General features: G+C 39.2%; 1 protein-coding gene across 1 annotated transcript in view; it reads left to right on the forward strand.

Moving 5' to 3' along the window:
• Nucleotides 1-4,099: 4,099 nt before the first annotated feature.
• LOC124059814 (glypican-6-like) overlaps nt 4,100-22,051 on the forward strand; it is a 124,284-nt gene continuing 106,332 nt past the window's right edge. The window contains exon 1 of the mRNA XM_046390196.1: nt 4,100-4,384. Coding sequence (XP_046246152.1) covers nt 4,222-4,384 — 163 coding nt within the window. The 5' untranslated portion in view covers nt 4,100-4,221. The remainder of the gene's footprint in view (nt 4,385-22,051) is intronic.

Genomic DNA, 22,051 nt, shown 5'->3' on the forward strand with positions numbered 1-22,051 from the left:
ACCATAAATCCACAATGGGTGTCCGAAAGATTATTATCTTCCATGAGAAATACAAGTGAGTTTTTTCTGACTTACTAGCTGTGGTCACCTTCCACTGATTTTTTTTTTCTTTTTTTTTTTTTGCCTTGATAACATGTTGTAGGTATGCTGTTTGGTAGCATACAGGATGCTCACTCAAGATTACCTACAACCTGTAGGTGAAAGTGTTTTCTTAGGTTGCTTCTCAGCAGTATGACTTACTACTGCATGTCTTCCTTCGGAGTTTTACAGAAAAAGTTCAACAAAGACCATGATTAACTTTTTCTTCTTGGAAAGACCATGTCATGCTACTTCTCGGAGCTCATGTGGCTAGGTGTAGATAAACCAGTTAGCTGCAATGGCCGAGCAGAACTGAACACATTTACACTGACAGTGAATGCAAAGTTACTCACAGTTGGCAGTCTCCTATCCAACAAATGGTGGACATCTGTGAATGTGTAGTGCTTGCGTGGAGAAGCTAAGATTTCTTGTATTGTAACCTGAAGAACTGAATTATTAAATACAGAATGGAATTTTGACCAAGAAGCCAAAGTAGCAAGAGATCACAGCATGTTGGCTAACCATCAGCTCATGTTAGGCTTGTTAGTTGGTCTTACTGACATTACATACTGTCTCTGCATGCACTGATTAAATTACTCACCCACCCAGAGTTTCCAAACTGGTCCAGGTGTCCTTGAAGATTTCAGTGTGGAAAAAAAAAAAAAAACTCCAGTCAAATATTACTTGAGTTAATAATCCCCTCAAAGAGATAATGTGCATCACCAACCCAAAGTGTTGGCGGTTGATGACTTGGGAATGAGGCAATTAAATGACTACCTTCCTCCTTTAATACAATTGAAATTGTGCTTGTATACACACAGGAAGCAAAGAAAATTTTTAACATGGGTTACGGCTTATGTAAGTTTGTGTTACATGTGCACCCAAAATACAGCCAGAATACCTTACTGTACTGTACTTTACTGCATACAATACCACAGTATTCTGTTGTTCAATACATTACTGTGAGGGTGTTTGGTGGTGTTAATTTGACCAATTCTAAATCAATCAATCAGTTATCAATTAAATAGGCAATTAAGATAAGACAAGATAAGATCAGGTAAGATAAGATAATCCTTTGTCGATCCCAAAGGGGAAATTCAAGTATTGCAGCATCTCACGACAGAATAATAGTAATAAGTACTGAATAGAAACAAAATATTCACACATACATAGAGTAGACTGTGATCTATGAAATACTAAAACAAAAAACAAACAAGAATATACCATATATGTGTATATTGGAAAAACTTTATCATGAAAGGGACTGGGTGGTATTTGACAGTATGGTGATGATGTCAGTCTGTGGTCTCCACTGCTGTTTGATTGCAGTGGGCACAAATTAGTGTCCAAGCGGTATGAGAATTAACAGAAACTTTTATAATAAAACAATAATTTTCCATAATAGCCTTGACTAGCCTTAACTGATTTCATTAACTGTGAGATCAGTGAACAAAACAAAACAAGAGGTGTCATCAAGTAATAGCAGACACTGTGAGTGAGGGGCGTCTTTCTGGATAATATTATACATAAATACTTAAGTCATTTTCCCAAACCTGTTCACCTCCGGGCACCACTATATGATATGAACAAAAGTGCTGCTGATATTGTCTGGACAAATGTCACGATTTGAATTTTCTCTAGGTTTAATTCATCTAATTAATCAAAAATAATATGCATGGCATTTAATGATTAAAAGGCAAGTCGTTTTTTGGTCCAGTTTGAAATGTGCTATGAATCACGCATATGGTGTTTGTCGATTAAAATTTGCTATGAAACTATATCTTTCATACATAATCAGCCACAACATGGTTATCACCTTGGAACAAAAAAGTTTGGCCATCCTGGCAGCTACAGCAATGAGAAAGTCTGAATGTTCTTTAGCATGTGAGACTGGCATTACAAGGTTTCTGTCACACAAGGTAATACGTTTTGGTGGGTTTTATGCATTCGTCAGGGGTGTAGTCTTTCTAATGACGTATTTTCACAGTCTACTAATTCTGCCCATTAGTTATCATCACTTATCCTTTGCAGGGTCAACTTTTGCACTCAAGACTGAGTGCAAAAGTTCTTACTCATTTTAAGCAACAGCTGTGGTTCTGACACGTGCCTATTAATTTACTCACACTGGGCCTAATGGACCCACGGAGATTCAAAGCAAGCTGACACTTTTTCGCCTGTAGAAGGAGGTCCAGTCCGCCCCTCTACTGAGAGCATCAGCCATGTCAGACAGCCAGACGCCTGGGCTGTTTGTTCCCTGCTGCTCTCTTCACCACAGCTGATCTGAATAGCTGTAAGGCAGGTCGCCTCTGCCCTGTGACTATTTGAAGGATGCCCTTGCAAAAGCTGAACCCACATTACCTGACCGGCACACTTGCTGCTGACTTTGTGTGAATGAGGCTATGAGGCTTGACTACAGCTAATCTAAAATTTTCACACCTAAATTTGACTGATGAATGTAAACACCATGACACCATGTGTTTTGTAGTAACCAGGATAGAAAGCTCCTGTCACAGAGAAACACTGGGATGCTCTGATGGCCCAGAGGCACCAGAGACACCCTTCAGTTTGAGCCTGGACGACACCTTTGTAGCATGTCATCCCGTCTCTGTTTCTTGCTATTTCTTGCTCTATACTGTACCAAAATACTCAAAATGAGACGCTAAGAATGACATTTTCACTTCGGCAGCTGTCCTCCTTGTGGATCCTGAAGGATGAATAAAACATTTTGAGTTACTTTAATGAAAAAAAAGAATTAACAATTTCTGCAATCCTGCATTGGTGACACTGCTGTCTTATTTTCCTGTTTTTATTTTACAACCTTTAATTATGGCTAATTGCACTTTGACAGAGCATTTTTAAGTGGTTTAAGCCATCTGCAGTCTTATTTTAAAGTCAAGAGAAAATCTTTCACTATTTCATTATAACTAGGGGACATTTCCTTTGCTGTCTCATTATATTTCACTCAAGAAATGTGTCGTGAAATGTGAAACTGCCATAGGTAATGCATTAGCTCCTGGAGTTAAATTTGGTAAAATCAACTTAACAAATATAAGACCCGCAAACAGCTCTGCCCTTCTGAAAGCACCGTGCTTCTGTAAAAATAGTATGAAAGACTGTAATTACGGTAATAACAGGCAAAAAAATAGGGGGGCTATTAGGATGAAGCCAGATTGACACAGCTCACAGCGACCGTCTATCTATCAGGGATCTGACCTAAAAATGATAAAATAAGTAATAGTCAAAATAAGAGAAGTAGCACATAATTGGAAGAGCTAAAACGGCACATCTGAGTGGTGTGAGATGCAGGGCAACTTTCAGATTTTCGTAAAATGTCTGTATATCAAAAAAAAAAAATGTTGACAGCTGCTAAGTTGCTCTTCTGAGTCAATCCGATGGATTTTATCATATTACGTCAATAAGGTTTTCATCAATAAAAGAAAGTGCGCGGTCAGCAGAGATTCTGTTGGTTTTATGGTCTAACCGCAGATCGGTTCGGATAAAACACAATAATCTGCTCCATGTGTTGGATTTTCTTTTTTTTTTTTTTTTTTTTGTATTTTTACGCCTACACTGCCTCCAGGTCCTCCTCCAACATGTGTCTGCGCACTAACGTGCCGTGGTGCTCATTACCAAAGATGCATAAAGGCAGAGGACAGTACGCGCCCCTGGATGCGAGCAGCTGAAGTCGCAGCCACTCCACTCCATGTTTTGCCCTGCCCTTGTGCGCTCTGCTCTCTGTGCAGCGTGTGTCTCCGTTTCATTTCGCTTTTCCTCACAGTGACACGAACGCAGGGCGCTGCTGTGTGTGCGGGAGAAGTTGTTGGCACAGAGAGCACCAGGTAGCAAGTGTCTTCTTCACACGGATTTGTTCAAGCCGGGAGCAATCGGGACGCGTCGGGTTCTTCTTCTTTTTCGAGGGGGAAGATGCTGAAGCTTTTGCAATGAGGTGGACGTACCAGAATCTAAAGTGAGGAGTGATTTTTTTTTTTTTTTAAATTTTTTGTTGTTTGTTTGTTTGTTTGTTTTTTTTGTTTCATCTGACATCGCGCCCATTGGAGAACATCTCTCCATCAGCCCTTTGGATTTGTTGTTTTCTGACGGAGCTCGTGTTTAGCAGTGAAACATTAAAAAAGGATTTCACTGATGTATGCGATGTGGAGGCTGCAAGTCGCCTTATGTACTCTGTCGGTGCTGCTGTCCCTGTCATCTGGTGGAGAAAGCAAAGCGCGGAGCTGTAGCGAGGTTAGGCAAGCTTATACCGCTAAAGGATTCAGCCTCGTCAATGTACCTCATCAGGAAATATCAGGTAGGCGAAATTGACAAATTACCTCTGCGCTTCGCCCTCCCTCTCCCTCTTTTCACCACGTGCCATATCACCCTCCCCTCTCCCCGGATTTAAACGTTTTGGTGATGGTCACCACACAAAACATGAACTGTGTGATCTAATTCGCCCTGTGGCTAAACATCCTGTCAAGCCTGTTTCATTAGATCTTGGCATTGGCAAAACTATTCTCTTTTTGCAACGTGAGAGACTTTGTTGGATTTTAATCTGCATGCAATCAGTGTGTTTGTTGTCATTACAGTGGAACTACATGTATGTTGTTTTTTTTCCCCCACCATTCTCTCATTACTTAATTATGAATCACAGCTGCTTGTCATTCATTATCTTCCATTAAGTAGACACCAAACACTGGAATTAAAATTCAGAATACAGCTAACATGATCCACTTGTGCAGAGGCAACGGTCATGCTGCTTTTAAAATTTCCATACAAATATCACACATCTACATCTAGTTACAATATCTAATTCAGGCGTTCTAGGTTGTAAATTTGGGAAGGTGGTGGTGGGGGGGGGGGGTGATAATGAGCAAACTTAATTCACACTAAAACTGTTTAAGAGGAAAAAGGAGAAAACTCACCTCTTTCTAAAGAGAAGTGTCACCTATACCTCAAAGAAATGACTTCATCCACAGGTTAGAAATTGACAGGTGACATATTTAACACCACGTCTAACAGCCCGAGAATCACATGTGAGCACTTACTGTGTCATTTACTTGCACTCACTCAAATGTGAGATCCTGTATAAATGGAGCTGCTTAAATGGAGAGTGACTTTGCAGCAGTGGCACCAGAAGATATGTTTTGTGAGTGGCTGCATACCTGTTGCTCACATTCAGCAGCAGGAAATCATGGAGCTTGTGGTGTTGCATTTGGCTAAATAGTGAATGGTGTTTACCAGTAGGGGGCTCTATGCACTCAGTACGAAATACTCCGTTTTCTACGGGTTCCTTCCTGTTTTTTCTTCTTCTCCATATTCCTCAAGGCTACAGCTTAGGTTTTAATTCATGCTCTTTGGTACAGCAGAGATATGGGGTTTTATTATCTCTTGTGTGGTGGTAATCACATTTATGGTCAAAGCAGGAAAGGAGATTAGTCAGTAAACATGGTCTGCTTCATGAGAGGGAAGAGGGGAAGCAGAGAGGCCTGAAGTTAATCCCTCTATTGCCTCTCGCAGACAAAATAAAGATACTGTATTGGTAATTGGCAGTGTCAGGCAGTAATGATCATAGAGCCGCTTTATTTGCTTTTAACAAGGTTTTGGCTGGATGGGAATTTGATAGTTTTGTTACTGACTGAACATGTGTGAAAGTCTGTGCTGGTGTATGTGTGTGTGTGTGTGAGGGATCCTTGCATTTTGAGTGCGTGTCACCAGTCTTATCCAAGAACTGGAACTCTATCTGGCAAATTTTAAAGTTAGTGCCTTTTCTGACCAGCCAGGCTGTTTGCAAAATGTGTGAAATAATGCCTGGATGTAATGCAGATAAAAAGTTGTGCATTTAGAAAACACAAAAGTTAGTAAATTCAGTTGAAAAATCTGCATCAGGATATGCGGTAAAAAAAAAAAAAATGCAAAAGCAAAACTTCTTTGAAAACCTATTCTGCTCCAGTCGCAATATGTATTTCATTTATTGACTACTGAAAAGGCAGCAGGCTTTCAGCAGACTGTTCAAATAAAAAGACTGGGCTCTGTGGTTAGAATTATTAATGCTCTTAAACCCTTGTGTGATACGCTTTTAACATCAGTAGTACGTTGCTGCTGCTTTTTTATGTTCATTTCATTAGTTGCTTCTGATATGACAGAGCACAGAAGTTAGACAGACGCAGTGCCTTCTGATGCTGCCTCCCTCTTTTTTTCTTTTTGTAATCATCGTTGTGAAGTGATTGAACACAGCTTTTGTACAGCTGATCTAAGTATTTGAGCTAGCCCTTAATATATTTCAGTATTGCAGGAATTCTTATGTGCAAAGAATGATAATTGTGTTGATTCAGTCAGCGATTTGCACTACATATTTGTGTTGAAAAAGTTTTTCATAGTTCATAGTTTTCGGTATTTAATCTTCTCTCCTAACACCTCTCTTCTACTTGGAACATCAGCAACTCAAAGACAGGTCTGTTGGCTATGTTATAGATGAAGATCTTTTTTTGTAGCTGTGATCAAATCTTAATTAATATTAATGTACAGCCTGTACACTATGTGTAATTGGATTTGTTGTCTCCAAATAACCTTTGCATAAATACAACAGAAGTTAGATATGGGCCTCAGGAGATGGGATAGTAGAAGGCACTCAATTATCCCTAATTAGCTATGTTAATACAAACGTGTGGCAAGCTGCATGGGCGGCGTTAGCACTCATCCCACCATTATTTGCTATGTCACGCTACTACTGTGCCTCTAGATCCTAAACACACAGGTTTAATACTTTTGTGGAGGTGACTACCTCAGGTTCTAAGCTGCCATTTGCATAAGCTAATTATTTTGACAGCTCTCTGCCACTGACGAGCTGAGCTACGTTATTTAAGTGGGGACAAACAGAGATATGTTTATGCAAAAGGTTGTGTTTTTTTCATATAAAAATGTATTTAGGCTAATTATTGAATCCACACCTAATTGAAATAAATGTAAATGTTTTTCTAAAAGAAAAACTCCTTTATTTACGTATATTTGTTGGTGGAATTCTGAATAAAAGATTCTGTCTTTGTGTTTTTGTCAAACCCTTTTCAATAAGCACATTTACACTGCTACTATCTAAATTCTGCAGGCCATCCATTAATGAAATATTACGGCAGTGTTTGAATGGGTCTCATGGGCTCCAGAGTCATAAAACTTATCCAGAACATAAAGAACCCAGTAAAGCATGAGTGCAGAAACCCTAAATTGATGTTTCAAGGATTGCACCAGGAGGCCAGGTCATTTCTGTGCAGCTTTTGCTATTCTAATTTTTTTTTTTTTTTTTTTTTTTTTTTTTTGCCAATACCCAATATGTTTTTTGCACGAGTGGCTGAGCTATTAATAACTCCACTCAGTTACAAATGTTACACTGATAGAAAAGCAGAAACACTTTGTGCACAGTCTCACTTTTGCCAAGCTCCCTGCTGTGCCTGGCAAACTATTATCATACAAAGTTATATTCTCGAATTAAAATAACCCTTTGGTACAGCTGTAGATATAATGTAATTGTCAGAGGTAGCTGACTCAGATAGAGGTCAACAATACACCCACTTCATTGATTAAGTGTACTACTTTCTCTTTTTGCCTAAGGACTCTTGAATGCCTCAACTGGCTTACAGTGCTGGGGAGGTAGAGGCCAGTAAGAAAAATCCTTCTGGCTTTAGACTAGGCCTCTTATAGTAAGAAGTCCCCAGAAAAGTTCCAGCATTCTTTGCAAAGAGTGGTGGTGTTGAAACTATTCATTATATGTGAATCTGAAAAATGCTGAGAAACTGGCTGGTGGACAGCTTCATTAAACTCCTCCAGGATCAGCTCGCGATTCCTCTGCTCTCGTGTCTGTGTTGTCAATGTACCATCGCCTGCCTGGCGTGTCACTCCGCAGTCAGCCAACAATACAGCCTGCCTGTGAGGATCACTGGCTGTGTGCTTGTGTCAGACATTAGTTATGGTGTCACACACACAATACTGCTTGATTGTCAGCCCTTTGTTCATAAACACAACAGCTTCAGTCAGGCCCTGCCAGAAGCTCTTACTCCGAGGCTTTGCTGTTAATATCAGCATCTACTTACACAGCATGCTTTGGGATTCTCATGGGTGGACTCTGCTCTTTGCTATGTATGGCTTTGAAAACAAAATCACTTGATGTGCTGCAGCTCATATGAACGCAGTGCCCGAGTCTTATATTTCCTTTCTCCAGAATAACAATTACCTTTGGGAGTCATCCGTAGCAACTTTAAAGACCATTATTTGATTTCTCTTAACAGAGCAGATATTAGCTGTTACACAATCCAGCATAATTTTTCCTCATGTGAATTCCTGATGCTCCAACTCTGTTTATCACTGTGATCTGTACTTGGCTGTTTGCGGGTTGTGAGATGCACGCAGTTCCCCAATTCCCTTAAACACAACCCAGATATCAGAGATCTGTTCTTGCTGTTTGTACTTAAATGAATGTTAGCACCCTTGTGAACCTGTTGTATACAGCACAGTTCATATCATAAAGACTTGAGCTTCTTCCACACCAACATCACTGCTCTTAAACTAAATCACTTAACATTAACATCTATATAAGATTCTCATGAGGCTGTCCGGGATGCCCTCTATCAGAACTTAAAACAACAAAATCTTGTTGTCGCATGCATTTTTATAGCAGGTTTAAGCCCTCATTTTTACATAATATAAACATTTTAGAGATGGAGATTTAACTGGTTGAAATTCCAAATAATTGAGGAAGATGATGTAATTTATTCATAATTAAAGTAAGTACAGTATGTTATTGTTGTGTGTCCTTCAGATTCCATTGTGAGAGTCAGTGTTTCAGGTTGAAGGCTAATTAGCGATATATTGTACAAACATCTGTTTCGTCATTTCTGTCAGGAATTTTAAATAACGCAATATCGTACAAAAGTAATGGGGTCACATTTCTGCATATTGTCACAAAAGTATGTAATCAACAGTCTGTTTGTTGCAGTAATGTATTTTTAATTTACTGTATATGTAGGGCATGTATGCAAAATAAATCTGGGATAATTTTAGATGTGTTCACTGCCAGATGTCTAATCACTAAATAATGGAATGACATGAGACCTCGAGTGAAAGTGTGGGAATATCACTCTAAAAGCCTTAACCTAGCAAATATCCATATAAAAATTCTGCAGGGCATTTTTTTCTGAAGCCCATTAAGATGCTTTTGGCTCAGCCAAATTGGAAATAAGTCTCTCGCCAGCCTGTATACATCTTCAGAGAGAACAGTTAATGAGATGTGAGAGAGATTAGGCTGTGTGTATTTGTGTGCATGTCTGTGTATGTGTGTAGCCGTTTAGCCTCACTTTCTCAGTCTTTCTTTTGCTTTGTGGGATAAAATGACAAAAGTGCTTTGTTTTTCATCTGGTGAGACAGATTGTGCACATGACACAGTCAGATGAGTTTGATTGTGAATCCTCCAGCTGTAGCCAACTTTCCCACCTTGTGACAGATTTGGTGAATGGAAATATTTGACAGTTGTCCTGACCTGAAGAATGTGTCAACAATCTGGAGGCATTCATGCCTGAAATACATATGGTCTGCAAGATTCCTGGAAGCCTTCCTTAGCGCCATGTATGGTGTTTTCTGAGTTGTGTTAAAAGCCCCTGGCTCATGTAGGAGACTGCTATAGCACTTTTCTAATTTTCAATCAATTACAGGACTAAATCAGTAATGGAGGGTGGGATTAAGGATCTCTACCCTCTCAAGTCTCAAAAGAAGCTAGAAAAAAACTGCAAATAAGTTTGGGGGGGGGGGAGCAATTGTATGCTTAGATTAGAGTAGAGATCACCTAAAAATAAGCAAGAAAATGAACAAATTTACCCAGTAAAAGCGAACAATAAAGGCATGGAGAGCGCCCTTGACTAACCATGTGTTGAAATCATGACTTGAGTGGTATCTGTGTGAGTGGAGAGGGGCTCATGGGTACATTGTACCCGAGTTTGCTGCTCTCATTATACATTAAAGAAAGAAATAATGCTACAAGAGGTAACAGAAGGGAAAAGTCACATGGGGTGTTTCTCCACCAGGAAAAATACAGCGTTTCCCCCAGGATTGCTCTGTCAGTGGGTGGGGGCGGCACAGGAATGCTGCTGAGGATGGTGTGGGTCACATCATTGTTGACATGTGGGAATAGCTGTTGTGAACAATTACAAGGCAGCCTTCCCACTAATGTAGAAAAGAGCTTTAGGATTGACTGAAAGCTATACAAAACATATTGTTTACTACACAATCAACTAATCAGTTCTTCTATTCTCAGCCTCTAGTCAACAGGCTGCTTATGGCTTTCCTACCATTATTTATTATGTTTGTTAAGAGAACTAAGGCTTTCTTTAGTGCTTATTGCCACGATCTTTCTTTTTGCCCACAGAGCCTTTTTCGCCTCTGGGGGGAACCTCTGAATAGAAGTCCCAAGCTTGACACCAATGATAAGAGACTGCTTTGGGAAAACCCGTGCCATATCGAGGTGTCAAGGATGCAAATACATTTCACACTTGGGACTTTTTATTTTTGTTTTTCAGACACAGACGAGTACACATGGCTGAGATGAGAAACTGGGAAGTAAACAAGCATTAAACACAGATAAACATGGTGTACCAAAATTGTCATGGAAACATCATATACTGTCAACAAATGCAGAGAACAGTGGTGGTGATGGTGCTTCAGACTTGTCAATGACACTGTTGTGTTGAAGAAACATAGTTTCTATCCTTGAAAGTCCTCTGTGGTAGTTTCACCGAAATGAAACCTTCAGTGTGTTTCCAACATGCAGACATTTTTTATTCGAAACAAAGGAACAGCAGTATATCAATGGGCTTTATGGCCTGCGAACATTATTCAGTACTCTAAGTGTAGTAAAATGTATGTCACTAAATATTTGAAGCAGGAAATTAAATATTAGGATACTGTAACATTTTTTACTTTTTTACAAGTTTGGTATAAAATAACAGCTGTGAATTGTGTCATTTTTGAATATCCCATTCAAGCAGAAACCTTTTTAAAGGTTTTTAAACAACAGTAGAGATCTATGGCACAGAAGAAAAAGGATCAGGATCTGGTTGTGCACACACTTTAATGCATCAGTTAATTGTTGGTTGGGTCTTTTGACTGGATTTCAGTATGTACGTTTGTCACTTAGTTACGCTCTGAATTGATTTCTGATCCCAGTCTTGTCTTTCATTGCAATAGTAGTTGTTTTCTTCCTTCCAGAGAAAATCAATTAATTCTGTCCTCAAGACCAAATAAAAATCAGTGACATTGCCTTGTCAGTGTGCAAAAGGGGTTGACACAGTCCTTCTGATCTGAGCGACTTCCCATCTAGTAAGTGAAATCAGCTGCTTCATACCGTTTCTGGTGGTCACTGAGAATTCATTAAACTCTAGTTTAGTGCTTATGATTCACCATGTGAATGTGAAATGGGATAATTATTTACACAATAAACAGTATATGACCCATTCAGCCTGTTTTCAGATCTCAGATAAGGATCTTAATTGGAATGCAGTCTGCATGTAACATTCTCAGTAAGTAGATTGAGACGTTATTGGTTCTGATGCTGTGTGGGTGCTTTCGTGCTATCTTTTGCCCTTCAGTGAAGGTTCGCTTCAGGAGATTCAGCGATAAAGAAAAGAAGGCCTTTGTGCTCTCAGTAAGCTGTCTGTGTAAAGCTGTTTCACTCCTACTTTCTCATTTCTAATAAATGAGCTGTAAGTCATATGTGCTTGATCTAATACAACAATGCCAAAAATGTTTCACTTTAATACTGAGTGGTCGTATAGTCCAGCTGCTTAATCTAAATTGTCCAGTCAAACTAGTATTCAGATTCTGTAATTTCATATCAGCAGCATCACACTGGGCTTAACAAGAGAGCTCCAGCTGCATGACTGCATCTCTCCAGTGACTGGATGATAAGGGTTCACTAAGTAAGAAGCCAAGAGAAAACAACAGTGCTGACATTTCCTAAAATATATAGATTAAATGTAAATTGTGTTTTCAGAGAGGAGTAGTTGTTAGCCAGAACTACACCTGCAAGGAATGCATGTTGTTCCAGGTATAAATTAGGAAATTTATACTGATTACATGAGTTCATGACCGAGTTTAGTATGATCTCATTTGCAGCTTAGAGGTGAAGAGACTAATGGGAAGTCTTTATTATTTTTATATTAATGCAAACATGTAGGGAGCTGATCTTAACCCTGGGTCACATTTTTGGGCTTTAATTATAACATTAAATAATAGTCTTTGCAGTGAAATGCCTTGGAGGATATAATGACACTCCTGCATGTGTCGGGGGTCTGCCCTGTGTTCCTTCACCCTGTGCTGCCTCATTTCCTTTTCATTCCATTTAAGGCACTGCATTCCTTTTTGTTTAGTGATCTGTGAGAGCCAAAATTATACTGATATTAATGGATTTCATGATGATTGATTTCTGCAAAACCGATCACATTTACATTAAAACCTTCATGATGCATTATGAGAACAGAGAAGGCAAAAAAGGCTTTGCAGTTGAGCTATTAAAAACTGTTAAATATGCTTCTTTAGCCACATGTGAAAAATTCAGTTTGCTTGAAAAATGTGCGCACTATTTTTTTTCTTTACTCTGGCTTACAGTACCATAGCCTTATCCTAAATGGATTTTGCATGTATGATGCCGCCTCATATTGTATTTCTTGATAAAATTGGCTTGTAATGAAGCATGTTGGATGTACCACTTGCAAATGACATCAGAATTCATCTGGAACTAAAGAAGTACAGCAGGGGTGAACCAACAGATCATTTAAATTACCTTCCCCTGTAGCTAATGAGAGCGGAGAGCAGTCTTGCACGAAACGGCATCTAGGCTCACAGGGCTCACGCCACTGACTTGAATGGGGCCACATAGTGCCTCTCCAGGGAGTCTTGCCGTCATGACAGAAGTGACAAACTCATATGGTATAACCTTAATGTCAGAAGAGGACCAGTTTGAAGTCCTGTCATTGTGAGAATGTTGATGGCGCCTGAGAAAGAACAGTTCTGGCCTTCACAGTTTCTTTTCCATTTATTCAAGCCTCAATAGAAATGTGGTGCAAACATTTCGGAAAGGTTTATTTAGATTGATGGGCTCACAAGCTTATGCGCAGTGTTTACATCTTTTGGACCATTGAATTTTTTTATGTGGCAGATGAAATGTCTGCCATTGTGATGCCTCTTGGCACACCCTTGTTCTTTGGCTCCTGGAGGGTGCTAGAATCTGAAAAGAAGCCAGCCTCCTCTCCTGCTCCCAGAACCCCGCTGTTTCTGGTCCCCTGTGTAAGCTGCCGGTAAATGAGTGGGCTGGTCATCTCACACCCTGGGGCTCTACCTCGGGCTCTTCAGACCACCAGCTGTTGTGTTTAGGACTGTGTCATGCACCAGTTAGCATGATGAATCCAGAGCATGAGTGCAAGGCTTTAACCTCACCGTGTGTCTCCTCCACTTCCCTCCTAGCCTGTAATATAAAGCAAGTGTGATGAACTATATTGAAAATACAGTATAGTAGTACAGTAGTTTTTACAAAACATCTTGAAGGTGAGAGTGAGCTATATTTTTATGAACTATTCATTTACAGATGCCGACGATTAATCATCACCACAGTTAGCATGGCAGAAAATGTGAATTCTGCAGCCTTATTTCCCCATAGCAGGTGTTTTCAGCTGTTGGACTTCCTCCCAATTTCAATACAGTTGGGATAACTGCACCATACGCGCAATCGTGATCACATCCTGTGATGCTGGCTTTCACAGTTTTCATGAGTGCCGGGAGGTTTTTAGTTTTCAGCACGTACCTTTTAGGCCAAAACTCTGCAGAGCTTGCTAAAAAGATGTGATAGTTTTGACTGAACATAAGGAAGTTTATGTTTAATTATGCCTACATACACAATGTAGACAAAAGTATTGGGACACCGGACATTGGAGAAGTTGGTGTTGATTACACCAGCAGGGAGTTTAATGACATCACATTCTGAATAGATAAACAGCTTTGCAGCTATAACAGCTTCCACTGAAGGCTTTCCACAAGATTCTGGAGTGTTTCTTTGCCCATTAATGCAGTAGAGCATTTGTGAGGTCAGACACTGATGTTGGACGAAAAAGCCTAGTCTCCATTTCAGTTCATCCCGAAGGTGTTGAATGGGGTTGAGGTCAGGGCTCTGTGTGGGCCAGTCAAGTTCTTCCACACCAAACTCATCCAGCCATGTCTTTATGGACTTTGCTTTGTGCACTGGGACACAATCATGCTTGAATATAAAAGGTCCTTCCCCAAACTGTTGTCACAGAGACTGAAGCATTGCATTGTCCAAAATGTCTTGGTATGCTGAAGCATTAAGATTTCCCTTCACTGGAAGTAAGAGGCCAAGCCAACCCCTGAAAAACAGGCCCATACCACAACTGGATTTAATAATAGAGATGCATAGAGATGCAATACTTTTGGCTGTATAGTGTATGTTGTGTTCAAGTCTACATACTCTGCATATATGTTCCAAATGTAATTTAAATGCAGTTGATTCTACTAATTCTACTTGCAGGCTACCAATATTTTTCCATTAGCTAAAAAAACACTTGACGAACACACATGTTCGTATCATAAGCGTAAGCCATGTACTCGAGTACTAAAGCTACATACACAGGAGGTGACAGAAAAAAGTGAGGCTGTGGCAATTTCCTTGGAAACCACAGGCTCCTACCAGGGTAGACCCAGTACACACTGAACTTAAAAAGCATCAGTTTAAAATCAGTTGCAGCAAAGTTAACAGTGTGTCTTATTTTGGTGATGTGTTGGAGGTTTGAGTTGTCCTTCATCAATTTACTTGGATCAATTCCTTTTTCACTGTTCTTCTCTACTAGATCACACATAATGAATCGCCATATTTTTTTTATTAAGATTTAAGATTTTTCAGTGAACTTCCTGTGCATTTGACTCGTCTTTAATCATGCAAGTATGCTCATATTCTGAAATAAATCTGCTGATAGGAGGTAAGGGTCAGTTTTTATTTTTCCATGTAATTTTAGTTGCATGTAATTTATGTAATCCAAAAAAACATTATCATTATGAATTATGTTTTCAGTTTGACCATTATGTGAATAACAGCAGCAGAAGTGGGAGTGGGGTCAGGGATTTCAAGCGATGACATTATTTTATTTTATTTAATGCATGATTCAGATTTTTTTCTGTTTATTCAATGTGTGATTCGAATAAATCATTTACCTCGTGTTTAAATGAAGCTGTTAATGAGGAAAGGCATGTTCAGTTAATTATTAAATATTTCAGAAATAAGTAACATCATAATTTCAAGTACAGTGAAATAATCATGACTCAAACTCCTGCATAAGATATAGTGTTCACAAAATAATTTTTTCACCCCATCCTGAAGTTGACAGTTTAACATGACTGTGATGCACATGATCCCTTATCTTCATGAACTTTTTCCACAGAGCAGAAAGGAGAGCAGAAATAAGATCCAGCCAGCCAGGGATTCCTGTAATTTAGAAACACCTGATGAGACTGAGTGCAACATCATCCCGTGGGTGTGATTTAAAAAGTTCTGTGCTGCTATGTTCTTATTTCCTCATCCTGAGTTCACCCCAGAGTCTGTATATTGTGAAGCTATACAGATGATTATAAGTCTGCTTTAACAGACCTCATGCTTGACTGGAGCTAGCAGCCGTGAGCTCCACTGAAATGCTCCACCAGCTTACCTTTGGCATTTACCACAAGAGTCTCCAACCCAGTAATGCGAATATTGGTTTCAGATACTATGTGTATAGTCTGGGAACTGCAACTGCAGAAATGCTCACTAAAGCATTAATGCATATCAAAGGAGTTAAAATTAGTGAAGGTGCAGAATTAACGTGTCAGATGGGAGGAAAATGTGCTCAATATAAGTCCTCCAAACTGTGAAGCCAGTGGCTGATATTCTACCTTCCGTAGTCATAGTAGACTAGATACATGTTGAAAAGCCGGTGTTTGTTCACAATCAGACACTGTTATTTTGGTTAACAATGTTGTTGGTGACAACAGTGTTGGAGTTTGATTTTAAACTTGTCGATGAATTAAGTGTTAATGTCATACCGGAGTAATAATCAGTTCAAGGCTTGTAAATAAGCATGTAAGCATTCAAGTCATGACGGACAAAAAAGATTTTTGTGAAATCGCTAATATATCTAGCTTGGTTTTTACATGTAGATACAAAAGTGTCCAAAAAATAAACAAACCAAATGTAATGGTACTTCTGACAGAGTCTGTCCAGCATTAATATTGACTATGGGGTGGAGGGGAATCCTACTTATTGTGCTTGTCAGTAGCACAGTATTCCCATGACATGTCAAAGCTTTTCTTTTCACACATCTTTGAATCATGGTCTGAGATCCATGCATACTATTTGAGACATTGCTTTTTCATATGTCCAACTCTGTAATAGCTCCTCATTGAGCCGGGCTCCCTTTTTTGGCGGGTGCAATTCTGTCATTGTGCAAAATGGGATACCTCCAGCATTTTTCATCATGTGGGGAAATTCAGCAAAAGATATTTAGAGGAAATACAATGGGAAAACAACTATTTATGCCCTTTGGGATTTCAGTCCAAACAAAACTCCTACATTGTGTATCCTCTCTAACAATATGTAGACACACAGGAAAAATACCTCTTTCACAGAAGACATACTGAACAAATGTGATTAACACTTACAAGAATCAGTGTTAATATCTACCTGTGATGCTGTCAGTTTACAGCCACTGAAACCAGAGATCATGATTGTAAACAACACAGTCTGCTCGTTGTCTCATACAGGCAAAGTGTTTGTTTACACCATACTGCTGTCATGTTTCAGGCACACAAACTGTTCAGCACACTAAAAGGAGGGCAAAGTTGACATCTGACTGGCATGTGCGCTATAAAATTATGAACTCGAAGAAATGTCTGATTTCATTTGGGGCTTTAAGTCTTACCTTGCTGCTTCACACCACATTGTGAACCATATAGTTATCTAGCCACTGTCACTCAATACTCTGGAAGTTATTTGAAAGTTAGAAATTCTTTTAGCACTCTCCAAGTGTGGTAACATATGGTTGGAGTGATTGTGGGAATTATCTGTGTCATCTTCTTTGGACATATTCAATTTGGGTCTCAAGCCCCAGTGGAAATAGTTGAAAGTGGGTGATTTGGGTGATGGAGAGGAGATCCAGATGGCAGAGCAGCGGTAAGATCAATCGAGCTTGATGCATTTTTCCCACTTCAACATGCAGACAGATGTGATTTAACACAGTAATTGGGTTTACTCCCAGTTTGTGGATCTCTGTTGACAAGTAATAACACCTTAGAAAGCATGTGCAAATTTGCTTGTAAAAACTTTTAAGCATTCAGTATTTCATGTTTTATTTCACCATAACATAATTATCATTATTAATTGTCATTAATTACCTTCCCGGTTTTAGGCTATAAAAGGCAACCTGTTTTAGGTTTTGACTGAAAACTAATTACACAGAATTCAGATTGTGGTTTAAAGCAGTGTCATCAAGAATTCTTTGTACTCATGTCAAGATTAAAATAAGGAATCATGAGGAAGCAAGTACTCATTATTTTCACTATTGTTTAATTGGTGATTATTTCCTCTATTGTCTTCATCATAAAATAAAACTGCAAATTCAGAACTGTATATTTATTAAAAGCGTCTAAGATTAAATTCAAATTGCTTGTTTTATCCAACCAACAGCTCAAAATCTAAAAATATTCTGTTAACAATTATACATAACAAAGGAAAATGGAATAATCCACACATTTGTGAAGCTGGAACTCACAAACTTTTGGCATTTTTGCTTGACAAATCACTGTAAAAAATACTCTGTTGTCATAGATTGTTGTACTAATTGTTTGAACGTCTAACCGATGAATCTGAAGCATTTCAACTTTAATAAATATGCAGATCAGTGAGTTTTCTCTTGAATAACTGTTTCATGTCACTGATTTCAGCTTTCAAAGCTTGCTCATACCATTTGGGTAGCTGTTTTTTTCATTGATTTCTTTTGTGTTTTTTTGTTTTGTTTTTCTTACGATATTCTTTGTTACTATATTCATGGCAATGCTCCTAAGATCCAGTTCTTAAAAGTGATGCGCTTCAGTCACCACATAACTTTAATTAACATTAAATGAAGGGGTCCTTTTCCAATGGTCAGTATTTTTCATCTCAGAACCAGATTTTTTACTAGAATGGATTGCAATAGGTGATATGATGTAGCTCATCACAGAAAGTCAAAAGTACCCAGAGAATCATCTGACAGTTGGTAGCCTACTTTTGCTTTGCATTAAAAACAAATTAGATGTGTTCAGAGGAAGAAGATGTCCCGTTACATCCAGAATGCTTTTGACTGCGGGAATCCTTCATTATGCTGATTTAAACCTTTGAACAGAACATATCACCTGGAGTATTAAGCTGACAGCAGCGCCTGCTGATTTTCCCATATTTTGCTCAAAGCTATTTTTTCCCTTTCATATAACATTACAGGGTATTCATACAGTCTTATGTCTTTCAACAACCTTTAATTCTGCTTGCCAGGGTGATTAAGCTCCCCTTCCTCCCCCAACTCAGGGCCATGTCAGCTGAATAAAGAACCCTTTAAATGTCCAACAGCTGAAATAAAGAAAGGACAGTCATGGGCCAGATGTGTGAGGGGCCTAAGCCATACCTGAGACATAACATGTAAAAGACAGAGGAGTCAATCTTTCACAGGGAGCTGAGGCTCAGCCAATCTTTTAGCTTTTACCATCCAGTGGGTTGAACTTGGCTGCACCGTTTAGGCCATAGACAGCAGAGAGAGAAAATAAGAAGACAATTACCAACACTGTCATTGACTATCGTTTAGAGAAATTCTTGACTTTGCCGCTCTTCTCCTCATCAGAAATGTTGTCTTCAGGTCTTTAAGCTTATTGTTATGGTTACATGGTGGTTCATCCTCCAGGAAATTAATCTAAGTCTATGTGATGTCCCCAAAACATACGTAAACAAGACTGTGTGTGTGTGTGTGTGTGGCTCAGCCAAGTTCAGCCAACAGAAAAGTAAAAGCTAAAAAGATGGCATAGCCTCGGCTCCCTGTGAAAGGTTGACACCTCTATCTTTGACATCTATTGACTCAGGCACACACATCTGGGCCATGACTGCTCTTTCTTTATTTCTGGCTTTGCACATTTAAGGAGCCCTTTATTCAGCTGACACACCCCTGAGTAGAGGACAAAAGGAAGCTCAATCACCCTCACAAACAGAATTAAAGGTACGCTAGTATTAGAAAAGCATCACAATTATTCAATCAATTTTCAGTTATGACTTCAAAGGTGCTTGAGAAAAGCAATACATATCTATTGCAGTTTTTCTTCAACATTAAAGCTACACTCAATGTAAAACCAATTTCTACTGACAGATGAAAAACACTTTAAAGCTGAAGATGTGACATGGATATGGTGGTACTCCAGCAGCAAACAAGTGTGCATTTAATTATAAAATTTGTCACTGAAAGAAGACATTTAAATTCATTTCTGGGTTTGACTCCTTGGGTTCATAGTGTGTGAACTGGATAGCAATATGCCTCTAGGTAGGTAACTCCATATAGTAAAGCAGCTGATGGAATTTGGACAGAATCAATGCTAAGAACTGAGTAACACACAATCTGAATTATAGATATCATAGGAGACCTGGCTCAAGAAAACTCAATTGTTGAATTGAAATGTCAAGAGTCTGGAGCTGATTCTGCAGCCCTGTGCCCTCATTTGAAGTCAATGAGTCTCTGAGCACACTGGTGCTCTGTGGCAGCCAGACTATATGAGCAAAGAGGAGGCAATATTCCAGAGCCTGTTCTGAACGAGACTGGAGCTGGACTGTGCTGGTAGATCAATGATAATAAACATGATTCATTCAAGTTGGTGCGTCCCCGTTGTTGAGCTTAGTTCGGCTTTGGTGTGAAAATCCCACTTAGTAGGCAGCAGTCTAAGATATTGTGGAACCGGATAAAAACAAATCCTGATTTCAATCAAAATGTAGGTTAATTGCATAAGACCCACTGAATGCGCTATATTTGAGCTCTTTGAGCTCTTTTTTAGTAAACTGTTAGTCTTCAGGGGACCGAACTTGAAACAGCTCAGAGTACAATAGATTCTGCTCCACTCAGCAATGAATTATAGTTGTTGCTGCATCACTACACCTTTTTATGATGTTTCAGTATGGGTGAATGATACATTTTTCTCTCTTGACTTCATGATCTGTTTTTTTTTTTTGGCATGAAGCTCTGGCAAGAATGTCCTCACTTTATAATTGCTGGCAAGAGCGGTCAAGGGATGTACCAGATGGCATGGCCCATATGCAGTTTGCCCTTTGGCCAGGTATACTAATGAATCCTTTTGGGAGTTAATCACACTGTCTGGCATAAGACCCTCCATGGGCATTGAACCCACTCTTTTCCCACAGCTGCCCTGAAATAATCTGGAGCGTTCACATTTCCCTGTAACATATGTTTGTAGTTATGGGGATGAAATTGAAAAAAAGCCTCCTCAGCATTTTAAATCTCCCTAGTGAAAGCGGTGTACAAAGTAGTCCAACTACTGTACGTATCTTTCAGACCATTTACAGTCAGCTTTTGACTTGAGCCTTGGTGGTGTTTTTAGACTGGAACTTTGCCTTTGATATTTTTTGATCATGCCAATTTAAGAATTTAGCAGTTCTCTCATATCTTAAGGTGTATAACTTGATTGGAACTAGTTTACATGGCGTGTTGTCTGACAATGTTGGAAATGAAAAACTGTCACACTCTTAAGGCCAGCTATCATAAAGTGGAGGAGACATGATACCGTTTAAATGTGGAGATATCAGTACACCTTTTCAGTCTTTCCTGGAAGGTATTCATAGCGTTGCACTGGGTTGTTAACTGAAGATTGAAACTAGAGAGAGAAATTCAAACCTTGCTTCCTGCCTGACCTCTGTTCAGCTGGCCAATCACATGTTTGTAGGTTTTGGAAAGTTGCCGAAGTAGTCGGACAAAGCCTTCCTCAATCCAACATCAGAACGGTGTAGGGGGAGAGGGTTTCTGAAACTGTTCAACCGTCTCACACGCAGTTCTGAGTAAACTGTTCCCTTTACACTGACAGTGGAAGCAGAGATGTCAGGGATGCAGGCTTTGGGAAATAAATAATGCTGCTGTCCGACTTCCATGGTCTGGATGTAGAAATGCAACTGAATCCAGCAGGAATAACTCGTTAGCTTGTAACTGAAATCATTAAATTCTGTAATTTCTTGCGCTGTAATCTGAAGAAGTGCATCATTTAATGAAAACTGGAGACTTAAAAGTTGAAATTTCTTCTAGAAAGAGAGATCGGGCAGCTCACCATCAGGTTCATGGTTATGCAATCAAAACGTGAGAATTTAATGAAGATTTATGAAAGTAGTATTGAGTTAGAGGAGCACATGCTTTTGTCAATAAAATAAGAACTGTGATCATCATTGTTCACTTGACATTGGATAATGTTTCATTGACAATTGATTTTTATTTTTTCCTGGAAAAAATCACTGTAATGCCATTTAATGCAATTTTTATCTTCTGTAGTGTAGCACACAGCTGTCTCACTTGCTATGGGGTCCTGCACTATTTAATTCATAACCCCAGAGCTAGTGGTATTTTGATGAAATATTGGTGTTAACTTCTTGTGCTATTTCTTTAATTAATGAGTATGAAATGACCCAAGAGGGAATTTCTCAACTTTTAGAGTAAAGCTTAAGTTGAGCTGTGACAAATAAGAAAAAGTACAGCAGTGTGTCGAGTGAAATGGGTTTACACCCTTTATTTTTCATTTTGATATTGCATCAAATCTTCACTTAACCCGATCTACCATGTTGAAGTGGAAGCCTCAGGACCTCCTTAACTTCTGCTTTGAAGCCTTCTCCTCAGCTTTTCCT

This window comes from Scatophagus argus, chromosome 1, assembly GCF_020382885.2.
Source record: "Scatophagus argus isolate fScaArg1 chromosome 1, fScaArg1.pri, whole genome shotgun sequence".
Classification (NCBI taxonomy): domain Eukaryota; kingdom Metazoa; phylum Chordata; class Actinopteri; family Scatophagidae; genus Scatophagus; species Scatophagus argus.